Genomic DNA, 12,385 nt, shown 5'->3' with positions numbered 1-12,385 from the left:
CTCCACCAACTGCACCTCCCAAAGGCTGACCTGACCGCGCACGTGTGCACGCGTGCACACACACACACACACACACACACACCAGCGATGGACCAGCAATAGCCCCCTGGCTCCAGCTGTAGCCCGTGACCAGCTGTGGTTCCCAGAAGGGTGGCCAGCCATTGTCAGGAGGTGGCACCTCGGGGCTCTAGCCTCTGATTGTAGGAGCACCCCCATTCCGGCACACCACATCCCACCAACTGGGGGGCCAGGGGTCCCACACAGACATCCGGAGCCGGGACGAGACGGAGTCACCAGCTCCGACTCCCGGGAGACCCGCTACCAACACCCACCCCGAGCCACTCCACCCAGCGTTTGGGGGTCGGGGGGGACAGAGCAGGGGCAGGGGGAGAGGGGCAAGGGGCAGTGACTGTACCTCAGACAGGGGCGTGGGCCCCATCCCACATTGTCTTCCATTCCCAGGGTCCGGGGAGGGGGGACGGGGATGGGAGGGGGAGGGCGGCGCGGGCGGGGGCGGGCGGGCCCTGGGGGCCGTGTGTTCCGATCCATGGGGAGTGTTGAGACCACCACACCAATAAACGCCTTTTTCCAAAGCCTCCGCCTGCGGGTGTCCACGTCAATGGAAAGGATTCGGGTGCAGGGAGGTCAAAGGGTTATGACCTCGTCACCTTTCTCTTGGGGAGGTTTGGGACGGGCCTGGCACAGAGCAGAAGGCTTAGAGAAACTGGGCCCGCAGTGATAGCCTGTGAGCTACTGGGTCAAAACGCATCTGCTGCCCTCCTTCACTTACACACGCCAAGTCCCCGGTGTGTTTAAGGCGATGTGCGTTAGGTTTTCTATCTCCGGGGATCGAAAAAGAAGTGACAACTCTACCGGATATAAAAGAGCTACAGGCCTAAATGGTTTGGCTCAGTGGATAGAGCATCAGCCTGCGGACTGAAGGGTCCCAGGTTTGATTCCCATCAAGGGCATGTTCCTTGGTTGTGGGCACATCCCCAGTGGGAGGTGTGCAGGAGGCAGCTGATCGTTGTTTCTGACTCTCTATCCCTCTCCCTTCCTCTCTGTAGAAAATCAATAAAATATTTAAAAAAGAGTTATGGAGGGTCCAGGTATCCAGGACTCCAGTCCTCAGCTCTTCAACATGAGCTCTACTTCCCAATGGCCTCTTGCACCCCAATCTTTAACCAGAAAGCCTCCCCCTTCTCGTTCCCTGAGACAGAGGCCGGTGGCCTGTGCTTTCGTTCTGTGCTTCCCCTTTCTCTGCTGTCAGACCCACGGCCCCCCATCCACCCCCCATGATACAGGCTGAGAGGTTTGGTTTCACTGCCTTCTGGGTCAATGACACGGGGGACACTTTCTGGCAGGCTTCAAGGGAGCTTTGCCCCGCTCAGGAGATGGGTCGAGGATGTGATGCCTGGAGCTGCAGCAGCCATCTTGCTACCTGAGGCATCCTGCTGACCCCCTGAGGATGCAGTAAGCCCAGGTCCTTGACCGGGTCCCTAAGATGCGGCACCAGCCTGAACCCAACCACCCACCTCCATGTTTCTTGCCACCATTTATTTCGTTAATCGTGTCCAAAGGAATCTTCACTGATGCACCCCTTCATTTCCAAGGGGAAGCCTTGCTGACAAAGGAAGGCATTGCTGGCACCCACACATCTGAGCAGTTCACCTACCGTATATTTATTGACCCGAAGCCCAGTGCATAAAGATTCGTGCAGGAATAGGGCTTTCCTTTCCCTGGCTGCTGGCACCGCCTTCCCTCTGGCGGGAGCTGCCTTTCTGCTCTGGCCGCTCAGTGCCTGCATATGCAAATTAGCCCGCCATCTTGGTTGGGTAAATTTGCATGCTCACTCCTGATTGGCTGGTGGGCGCCGCAGAAGGTACAGCCCATTAGCGTGTTACTCTTTTATTAGGTACATTGCCTGCTGTGTGCTAGGCTCTGTGTGAAGTTCTGGGGATGGTGGAGTGGTCTCTGACTCCGTCCACAGAGCTCTCCGTGTAGAGTGGGAGTCAGAGGCTGAACAAGTCAGGATGTATTTACAGAGGAGAAGCAGAAGGTTCAGGGTCCCCAGAGCCTGACCCACGACTGAGGCAGGGGTTGGAGGAGCGTCTTCTCAGATGGTAGCTGCCACCTTCACGCTTGAGAAATGTACCACACACACAGGAGAAAGCGCCTTGCTCCAGACGCAGCAGGCGCTAGGAGCAAAGGCCTGGGGCCAAAATACCGTGGCAGAGAGGCCTGTGTCACTGGAGGGGCAGGGGGAGGGTTGGAAGGGGAGGTCAGGGTGGTCAAGAGGGGTCAAACTATAAGGCTTTGAAGGTCATGATGAGGCGTTTGGACAGCATCTGAAGGACAATGAGCAACCATATAAGGGTTGAAAGCAGTGGTTCCTGATGTGGGGCACACAGCCTCACGGAGGGGGGGGGGAATTTGATTTTTAAGGGGGCAACTTGAGAATGAGTTATTGACGGTGAATTTTTTGCATTTCTTATGGTTCTAGGGGCCTCATATACAGTATGGTAACGTATTTATGCATTTCAGTTCTCTATTACATGTTTCAAAACTTTATTTGCTACTTTTTCAAATCACTTCATATTATTATTACTATTTTTAACAATTTCTTAGTGATTCCTTCCTCAGTACTTCAACTGTTCTTTCGTTCTTTTATCTTTCTTTCACGGATGCCATGTTTTTTGGAACCTTGTTTAGACCAAGCTAATGGCTTTTTAGGTTTCCTCCACGTTCACTTTTTAAATAATAAGAATTCTATGTCACGGGAGTGGGAGAGGAGCATCAGGATTCTATTTGTTATTTTTTTTTTAATATATTTTATTGATTTTTTACAGAGAGGAAGGGAGAGAGATAGAGAGACAGAAACATCGATCAGCTGCCTCCTGCACGTCCCCCACTGGGGATGTGCCCGCAACCAAGGTACATGCCCCTGACTGGAACCAAACCTGGGACCCTTCAGTCTGCAGGCCAACGCTCTTTCCACTGAGCCAAACCAGTTTTGGCAAGCATCAGGATTTTAGAGATGCTGAGGTGGGGCGTGGCCAAAAAAAAAGGTTGGGAACCACTGGTTCAAAGGCAAGAGGACATGTGATCTGGTCTGTTTTAAGATGAAGACTCTGGAAGCCGATGGGCATGGTGGTGTGCAACCACGCTACTAGATCAGTTGGAGTCTCCCCAAGCCCAGGAGTCCCGCCTCCTTCGTTGCACAAACACAGGCAGCGTCTTCTCCGGTGAGAGAGGGAGACAGGAAGTCCCACTTTCAGAGTCCGACCTTGAGTCGCCGCAGGGCAGGAGGCGGAACAGGGAGTCTTGCCCCAAAAGTCCTGCAGGGTGCAGGCCGTTTGTCGGGTCACACCTGCGTGGCTGCCCGCACCGTCTTTGGGACCCCACCTGGGGCGATGGCCGGGCTGGGGCTGGCGGCCTGGAAGAGAGGGGGTGGGGACAACCTCAGGAGGTACTCCGGATGTGACGGGACTCAGCCTTTTCTAGCCCCGGCTCTCATTATTCGGAAATTAGCAGGGTTTCCTCCGCTTACAAGGAACAAGAAATGTCTCGCCTCCCTTTGGGAGCGAGGAGACATGCAAGTTTAGTGGGAAAGAGAAATCCCACCCCGCTTCTGAGAGAAAATGAAAGTTTGGCCCATTTTTATGGGGGTAAAAAAAAATAAAGGAGGTCCCATCTTACTCCCTTTGTGGGGAAAATTGGAATGTCACCCTTCTTTTAAAGTACACAAAGTGCCCTAGCCGGTTTGGCTCAATGGATAGAGCTTCCACCTGAGGACTGAAGGGTCCCAGGTTCGATTCCGGTCAAGGGCATGTACCTTGGTTGCAGGCATATCCCCAGTAGGGAGTGTGCAGGAGATAGCTGATTGATGCTTCTCTCTCATCGGTGTTTCTGACTCTCTATTCCTCTCCCTTCCTCTCTGTAAAAAAAATAAATAAATAAAAATATATTTTAAATAAAATAAAATACATAAAGCAAGCATGTCAAACTTGTGGGGCACAACGGATATTTTTTGCAACCCAGCCAATGTAATGGTGTATAAGAAACGTTTTAATAAAAATTTCATATCTTAATTTTTATAAAAACCTATTATACATAACTAGAGGTCCGGTGCACAAATTCATGCACCAGTGCGGTCCCTTGGCCTGGCCTGCGGGATCAGGCTGAACCCTGCTCTCTGACATCCCTCGAGGGGGTACCAGATTGCAGGAGGGAACAGGCCAGGCCGAGGGGCCCCACCGGTGCATGATTAGGGCCAAGGATGAATGCAGGAAGTTGGCCAGCTGGGGAGGAACCTCGGAAGGGCTCCAGGGCATGTCTGGCCCATCTCAGTCAGTCCCGATAGGCTGGACCACAGCAGCAAATTAACCTATCAGTTTCAGCACCTACCCCCTTGTGGTCAGTGCACACCATAGTGAGTAGTTGAGCAGCCTTAGCATATTATTAGCATATTATGCTTTGATTGGTTGAACAGATGACTGGACAACCGGACACTTAGTATATTAGGCTTTTATTATATAGGATTATTAATAACGAACTACAACGTTCACCAATGACTAATTACTATAATCGTGTTGCATTCATTTTCCTTACACGCCTTATGCGTAGGCACACCATTTCTCTCCACTAATACCAGCAGTGAATATTTTAGCAGCTGATGGCCACCTCATTAGTCTTGGACTGACTTGTTTGGTGTGCACAACAGGAAATATTTCGCTTTTGGAGAACAAGAGAGATAGGTTTATTTGTGTGACACTTATTCATTTGTGCAGTGACTCAGCATCTGGTAAGTAAGTTCGAGTTCAAGAAAAAGAAATTAACTTTTATCAAAATGTTCTATTATTTTATGTCAATGATGACTCATTTATTCTAGCCCTTTCCATTCAGCATGTCTCTGTCGAAATAAACCTACATTTCTAAGAAAATTGAAGCTTTTGTGGGTGTTTTTTTTGGGGGGGGGGGTTGTTTGTTTGTTTTTTGTTTTTGTTTTTTCTGCCCACATACATCTAAACCTTATTTATTTGGCTCTTGTCAGCCTCTGAGTTTGGCATGCTTGACCTAAAGGTTGGATGGGAAACCCTGTCTAGCCATTGCATATTTTCAAAATGATAAAACGTTACCAGGATTGTAAACCAACCAGTAAAAATGCGGACAGAGAACTCAGAGCATTTCATCTCGCCGACTAAATAGCACAGAAACGCCACACTCACCTGGTGGGCCCCCGTTGGGCTGGGGACATGGGGCGGGACGTTGGGGGGCAGAGGCTGTGGAGGCTGCACTGGGGCCAGGCTCTGCGTCTTCTTTTCTGGTGGGAGGATCACAGGGGCAAAGGTGGGGAGATGCTTCCTTTTCTTGGGAATCGCTCCTGGAAAAGAGAGAGGAAGAAAAAAGAAAAGAAAACAGAAACATGTGATTGGCTACTCCTGACCCAGCCAATGGGAAGGGAAGCTGGAGGCTAAGAAGTAGAGCCTTGATCTGATTGGCTGAGATGGACCTGTCACCATGCTGATTGGCGCAGCCAGGCCTCCAATCGGGTTTTTACCTAGAGACCCGTCCCATGGGATGCTCACTCACCCCGGAACCTGCGCAGGCAGCAGACGCACAGGAGGATCAGGGCTGCCAGGAGTGCCAGGCCCAGCAGGGAGCCCAGGACGATGCCAGCGATGGCCCCGGGGCCCAGGGCAGGGTCTGGAAGAGACAAAGAGAAGCGGGACAAGGAACGTGAGAGCAGGGCTGGGTCTATTTCCTATTTCTATTCCCCTGCCCCAGCTCCCAGAACCCAGGATTCTGGGACCCAGAACTCGCAATTCATCTAAGGTTTACCCAGGGACTGTGTGTGCCCAGCATTCTACCATGTGAGCAAGACGCATTGCTGAGCAAACCCAAGATACCTACTCTCATGGGGGCTCATTTTAGCAGGAAAATCAGAAATGTATGTGCAAATAAATAGCATAATTATATGCCCAGCCAGGTGGGGCTCAGCTATTAAGCAACGAACTGGAATCAGGAGGTCACTGGTTCGATTCCCAGTCAGGGCACATGCCAGGGTTGCAGGCTCGATCCCTAGGGTTGCAAGCTCGATTCCTAGAGGATCATTGATTGGCTGCCTCCATGCAGGAGGCAGCCAATCAATGATCCTCTCTCATCATGGATGTTTCTATCTCTCCCTCTCTTTTCCTCTCTGAAATCAATAAAAATATATTTAAAAAATAATAATAACAGCCCTAGCTGGTGTGGTTCAGTGGGCGAGTCTATTTTGAAGAAGTTTAAGTTTAAAAATGTGGCTTTCAGAAGAAATTTCAATCGCTGTGGCTGTTGGTATTTGGACTAATGAGTTTGTCGACCACTGAACTAGCTCATGGTCCTTTGTCATCACAGTCCGGGGAACCGATTCCAGGGAGAAGGAGAATCCGAGGAACCAGACGGGTGGAGGCAGCCAAGGAGAAGGCTCCGATCGTCCCAACTCACCGGCGTTGTAGAGCCGGCTTTGGGATGGGGTGCCCGGCCGGCCCCCCAGCGTGGGCAGGATTCGCAAAGCCCAGGTTCCCCGGTTCTGAGGACGGAGGGGCACCACGGCGGAGCGTTCCTGAGGGCCCAGGAGGAGCAAGGAGACCCAGCCCCCGTAGCTGCTGATGGATCTGCCCGCGTCAGGGCCCTCCGGCCGCGCCTGGATCTCAAAGCCGCTGATCAGGACCCCGCGCTCCACATCCCAGGTCAGCACCGCGGCGTCCTGGGCTCTCTGCAGCCTCCAGGAGGAGACGGACGGTCCTGGGGGATCGAGGTGGGGGACGGGATTTGTGGGTGCTAGAGGGGAGAGGGGAGGGGGCTGCGGGCAGGGACTCACTGGTCCCAGGGGAAGAGGGTTCGAAGATCCAGACTCTCTGGTCTGAGGGAGGAGGGGCTGAGGGCCTGGACCCCTGGGTCTGAGGGAGGAAGGGCTGGGGGCCTGGACTCCTGGGTCTGAGGGAGGAGGGGCTGGGGGCCTGGACCCCTGGGTCTGAGGGAGGAGGGGCTGGGGGCCTGGACCCCTGGATTCTGGGAAAGGACAGAACTCACCAGTGAGGGTGATCTGGTCGCCCCCGGCACCCAGCACCCCACTGCACAGCACGGAGTAATTCCCCAGGTCCCAGTCCAGGCTGAAGTTGCCAATGAGGAGCCTCCGGCCGTCCTGGCTGAGCCTCAGGCGGCCCCCGCCGCCTCCGGAGGCCAGAGGCCGCCCCTCCCGGGCCCAGGATGCTCGCGAAGGGGGCGGGCAGCCAGAGGCCTCCAGCGCCACCTCGGCCTCCCCGGACCGCGTCTCCTCCACCACCGGGCGCAGCAGCACCTCCCGCGGGGCCTCTGCAGGGGCCAGAGACGCAGGGAAGGAAGTCAAGACCTTGCCTTGAAGCCAGAGGACAAGCCCTGTGGCCTGTGGTGAATTGGGACATTGAAACCTCAGCAACCCAGTTAGATAAGGAGGTACCCTCCGTTCATTCCCCTCCCCCCATTCATTATTCAGCATCTGGTTTCCTTAAAGACTTAACTAAGTACCTGGTATTGGCCGGCCCTAGGCTGGGAAAGCCATGCTGTTCTCAGTCATTTACTTATTTTTTAAATATATTTTATTTATTTATTTATTTATTTTTTACAGAGAGGAAGGGAGAGGGATAGAGAGTTAGAAACATCGATGAGAGAGAAACACCGATCAACTGCCTCCTGCACACCCCTCACTGGGGATGTGCCCGCAACCAAGGTACATATGCCCTTGACCGGAATCGAATCCGGGCATGGATTCTATGTCCGGGTTCGAACTAAGGCTCCATCCACGGAGCCAAGCCGGTTTTGGAATCTCAGCCATCTATTGCTCTGAACAAATGGGAAGGTGTCAGCCCTCCTCCCGGGTCCAGGAAAGAAATGTTGTCCTGCCCAAACAGGTTTGACTCAGTGGATAGAGCGTCAGCCTGCAGAGTGAAAGGTCCCGGGTTCGATTCCTGTCAAGGGCATGTACCTTGGTTGCGGGCACATCTCCAGTAGAGGGTGTGCAAGAGGCAGCTGATTGATGATTCTCCCTCATCAATGTTTCTAACTCTATCCCTCCCTCTCCCTTTGTAAAAAAATCAATAAAATATATTATAAAAAATATATGTCCCTGTCTCTGCTTAAATATAGGGAAAACCTGGGTCCTTCTGGAGCTAGGAAGTTCCCCCGTTTTCATGTCCTATAAAGGCTAAGAAAGACCCCCGTCCTCCTCTGCTAACAGAAAAGAGGGCCCACCCGCTCTCACCGGGGGTGACGGTGCAGGTGCGCGTGGCCACCAGGTGGCGCGCCAGGCAGGTGACAGGGACGCCGCTGAGCCGGGACTGGGCGGGCACCGCCGCGACGAGTACGGAGTGCGCGGGGCCCGAGCGGACGCCTTCGGGGAGACCCTGGAACTGCAAGGAGGCGGCGGGGACCCCCCCGGGCCACCAGCAGCGGAAGCGGAGGCTGCGGTCCCCGGGACCCCCTTCGACGGAGCACTGTGGGGACCCCGGGGGCGGATCTGCAGGGCGGGAGGTGAAGATGCAGGGGTCAGTCTCGCTCCCCTCCAACCCCGCCCCTCCGTGCTTTCATTCACTAGGCGGCCCCCCTTCTTCCCTTAGCTTTGCCGCCCGAGCCGCTGGCCCCGCCCCGCCACCCTGGCCCCGCCCCTTCTCTGAGAATCCCCGCCCCTTTTACCGGGAATCTCTGTCCTTCTGCGAGGACCCACCCCTCAGATGACACCTCACCGCTCCCCGCCGGTCCCGCCCCCTGTCCGGGTACTGCAACCCCTAGCTGGTTCCGCCCCTTCTCCAGGGCATTTCCCGCCTCTTTTTCAAGGAATCTCCGCTCCTCCATGCTGGCCCCGCCCCCATGTGTATTTCAGACCCTTGCTGGTTCCGCCCCTTCTGCATTTCCCGCCCCTTTACGCAGAATCTCCGCCCATCCCTGCAGGCCCCGCCCCTCCACGTGGACACACACACACACACACACACTCACACATACACACACACACACACACACACACACCCGCCCTCCCTTGCTGGCTCCGCCCTCAGCATTAGCACCGCCCTTCCCTTCGGGCCACGCCCCTCAGTGTTGATCCCGCCCTCCCTTGCTGGCCACGCCCCTCCGCATTGACTCCGCCCTCCGCGTTGGCACCGTCCTATCCGGGTCCCGCTGCCCCATCCCGCCCGGGCTGCGCTCACCCGCCACCGTGAGGTTGAGCAGCGAGCGGCGGCGGCGGCCGGTGCGTGGGTTCGCGGCGAGGCAGGCGTAGGCGCCGGCGTGGCCCGGCCCGACCGCGGGCAGCAGGAGGCGCGGGCCGGCGGGCACCGCGGCCTCTGCCGGGTCGGCCAGGCTCCACGCGATGTCGGCGGGCGGCCGCGAGGCGGCGCTGCAGCGCAGGGTCACGTTGCTGCCCGCGGTGACATAGAGGACCGGGGTGGCATCGCGGTCCGAGGAGATGGTGATGACCGGCGGGTCCGGGCCGTCTGCGTGGAGGGAGGGAGGGAGGGAGAGCGTCGGAACCACGGGTGTCGGGGTCCACGCGGGACTCCTCCAAGGCCCCTGGAGGCTGGACCGCCAGCCTGCGCCTCCCCGGGACTCTCAGGAGCCCGGACCCCCAGGTCCCTCCCCGCCCCCGGGCTCCCGCGTCCCCCCGACTCACAGAAGACGCTGACGTCGGCCGCCGCCTCCGTGTGGCCGAAGGGGCTGCGCACCCGGCAGGTGTACCGGGCGTGGTCGCCGCGCACCGGGCGCGCGATGAGCAGCTGGTCGCCCTCCGCGCGAATCCGAGGTGGCTCCGCTCCCTCTGGGTCCGCGGCTTCCAGGGCGCGGCCGTCCCGGCTCCAGCTCAGCTGCCCGCGGCCGGGCCCCCACCCCACGCAGCGCAGCCGGAGCTGGGCCGCCCCCTCCTCGGTCTCCGGGGCCTCGGGCTGCACGGAGAGCTGGGGCAGGGGCTCTGGGGGAGGAGGGACGAGCTCAGGACCCAGTCTTTCCCCCTTACCCCCCCCCGCCACCCCCCCCTGTAGGTCCAGGACTCGAGGCCCCAGCCCTTCACCCCCTCCACCAGGACTTCCAGGCTCAGCGGGGCCTCCTCCCCTCACAGACCCCAGCCTGAGTCTGCATCCTCTGGAGAACCCAGGAGTCAGGGCCCCCAGGTCCAGCTTCCCTCCGGTGGCCCCATCTAGACCCCAGCCCCTCTTCTCCTCCCTCCAACCCAGAAGTCCTCTCTCTTTTTCCCCCTTTTTCTGGGGAGCAAACCTCCTCAGAACAGCAGGGACCAGCCCCAAGGCCTGGCAGAGCGGCCCTGACAGCCTGCCTTCTGGACCTCAGAAGCCCCACTTACCATACACGCCCACCGTGAACTCCCGGGTCTGCCGGGAGACCCCGGCCCGGATGACCTCGGCCGTGTAGACCCCGGCATCCTCCAGCCGAGCAGAAGCCAGCTCCAGGGCCCCCCGGGCCTGGTCGAACCGGAGGCGGTCTCGGTGAGCAGGGTCCAGGCTGATGAGAGGGGCCCCTGAGCCCAGGCCCCCCGCGGCGAGCACCTTGGAGCCCCTGCGCCAGACCACCAGAGGGTCCGGGGGGCCGGGGCTGGGCGCCGGGAGCAGGGGGAGCTGGATGGTGCTCCCCACCAGCACGGCCAGGGGCCCCCCCACCTGCTGGGGGAAGCTTGGCTCCCGGGAAGTCTCTGCAGGAATTTTGGATTCGGGACTCTGAGCAGAGAACTTAGCCTCCAGGTCCTCGGGGGAGAACTGTAAGCCGGGGCCCTCGGCGGGCACGGGAGCACCGGGGGCGGGAACAGACGTGTCTGAAGCTGGAGGCCTCGCCGGAAAGGAAGGCTTTGAGGCGTCCGCCGCGGGAACCTGAGCACCCCAGGTGTCAGGCCGGGCTGGGGAGCCAGGGGTCCCGGGGATGGGGGGCTCCCGGCCCGAAGTGGGGTCCCCAGCAGAAACATTTGACCAGAAGGACCCAGGACGGGCCTCCGAATCCGGGGCCTCGGGGACCCATTTGGAATGGGGGGTATCCGCCGTGGCTCTGGAACCTGGAGGCTGATCCGGAGTGTTCCCTCCGGGGGGTTGGTGGGGAGAAGCATTCGAACCCGGGCGCTGGGAAGAGCTTCCGGAATCAGAGGTGAGATGGGTTCGCCGAACTCCGGAAGAGGCTCCGTGAGCGAGGACCCCTCCCGAGGCTGCAGAGGAGAGGAGGGAGAGGGGAAGGCGTTGGGGGGGGGGGGGGTGCTGCTGAGAAGGGGGGACTGGTGGAGGGGGGGTGAGACTTACCCAGGAGCAGGAGGAGCAGCAGGGCCTCTGAGGTGTCCATGGTGCTGCCGCACCCACGAGGGCTCTGCCCTGAGACTCGGGCCGGCACCTGTCCCTCCCGGGACAAGTCCGACAGGACTGGTAGCTTCCTGGGTGGGGAAGGGAGCCAGACCCAGTGGGAGGTGCCAGGGTCCCCTACCCCGAGCTGGTGGCCTAGTGACCCACCCCACCCCACTGGTCCTCGTCAGCTGGTCCCAGCCTGCCCTGACCCCTCCCCGCTCAGGGAGGAGATGGTGAGTCCTCGCTGGAAACACAGGGGCAAAGCCAGGAAGACTTCCTGGAGGAGGGCGAGGTGACCGTCCAGAGAGCCCCACCTCTGATGGCCTTGGCCTCAGCTCAGGCCGTGAGTCCTCGAGGTCCTGCCTGCAGCCTCAGATACCCCAGGGCTACCGGTTAATAATGCGGGGTTTTTTTTTCCAATAGATTTTATATGTATGCTGTTTTATTGTATTGACAACAAGCTTCCAAACTTCATTTGTCAAATTTTCTGAAGGTGTTGTCATTGATATTTTTACGCTTAAAAATGTTGAATTTCGTGTCAAAAATAGAGCATTTGTGGGAAGTTTTTTAAAAATATATATTTTATTGATTTTTACAGACAGGAAGGGAGAGGGATAGAGAGTTAGAAACATCAATGAGAGAGAAACATCGATCAGCTGACTCCTGGGGATGTGCCCACCTCTCACTGGGGATGTGCCCACAACCAAGGTTCATGCCCTTGACGGGAATCGAACCCGGGACCCTTCAGTCCGCAGGCCAACGATGCTCTATCCACTGAGCCAAACCAATCAGGGCTGGGAAGTATTTTTTTATTAATATATTTTATTGATTTTTTTACAGAGAGGAAGGGAGAGATATAGAGTTAGAAACATCAATGAGAGAGAAACATTGATCAGCTGCCTCCTGCACACCCACTATTGGGGATGTGCCCGCAACCCAGGTATGTGCCCTTGACCGGAATCGAACCTGGGACCCTTCAGTCTGCAGACCGACACCCTATCCACTGAGCCAAATTGGTTTCTGCAGGCTGGGAAGTTTTAACTCAT

At 57.1% G+C, this 12,385-nt stretch overlaps 1 protein-coding gene across 2 annotated transcripts; it reads right to left on the bottom strand.

The window, feature by feature from the left end:
- Positions 1-3,025: 3,025 nt before the first annotated feature.
- Positions 3,026-11,511, bottom strand: VSIG10L (V-set and immunoglobulin domain containing 10 like). 2 transcript variants are annotated; one of them, XM_036430353.2, is made up of 10 exons: positions 11,301-11,511; positions 10,364-11,062; positions 9,683-9,976; positions 9,222-9,506; positions 8,282-8,536; positions 7,075-7,356; positions 6,487-6,786; positions 5,593-5,706; positions 5,229-5,383; positions 3,026-3,436 (listed from the first exon to the last, which is right to left on the bottom strand). In XM_036430353.2, the coding sequence occupies exons 1-10, from the start codon at positions 11,338-11,340 to the stop codon at positions 3,365-3,367; spliced, it is 2,496 nt and encodes an 831-aa protein (XP_036286246.1). In that variant the 5' UTR covers positions 11,341-11,511; the 3' UTR covers positions 3,026-3,364. The 2 variants fall into 2 exon arrangements, with proteins under 2 accessions (XP_036286246.1, XP_036286245.1); XM_036430352.2 differs by having other exon boundaries at positions 10,364-11,086; positions 11,301-11,510.
- Positions 11,512-12,385: the final 874 nt, after the last annotated feature.

This window comes from Pipistrellus kuhlii, unplaced genomic scaffold (genome assembly GCF_014108245.1).
Source record: "Pipistrellus kuhlii isolate mPipKuh1 unplaced genomic scaffold, mPipKuh1.p scaffold_m20_p_108, whole genome shotgun sequence".
Classification (NCBI taxonomy): Eukaryota; Metazoa; Chordata; class Mammalia; order Chiroptera; family Vespertilionidae; genus Pipistrellus; species Pipistrellus kuhlii.
The sequence above is the reverse complement of the archived record's forward strand: the minus strand, read 5'-3'. Positions and strand labels throughout refer to the sequence as shown.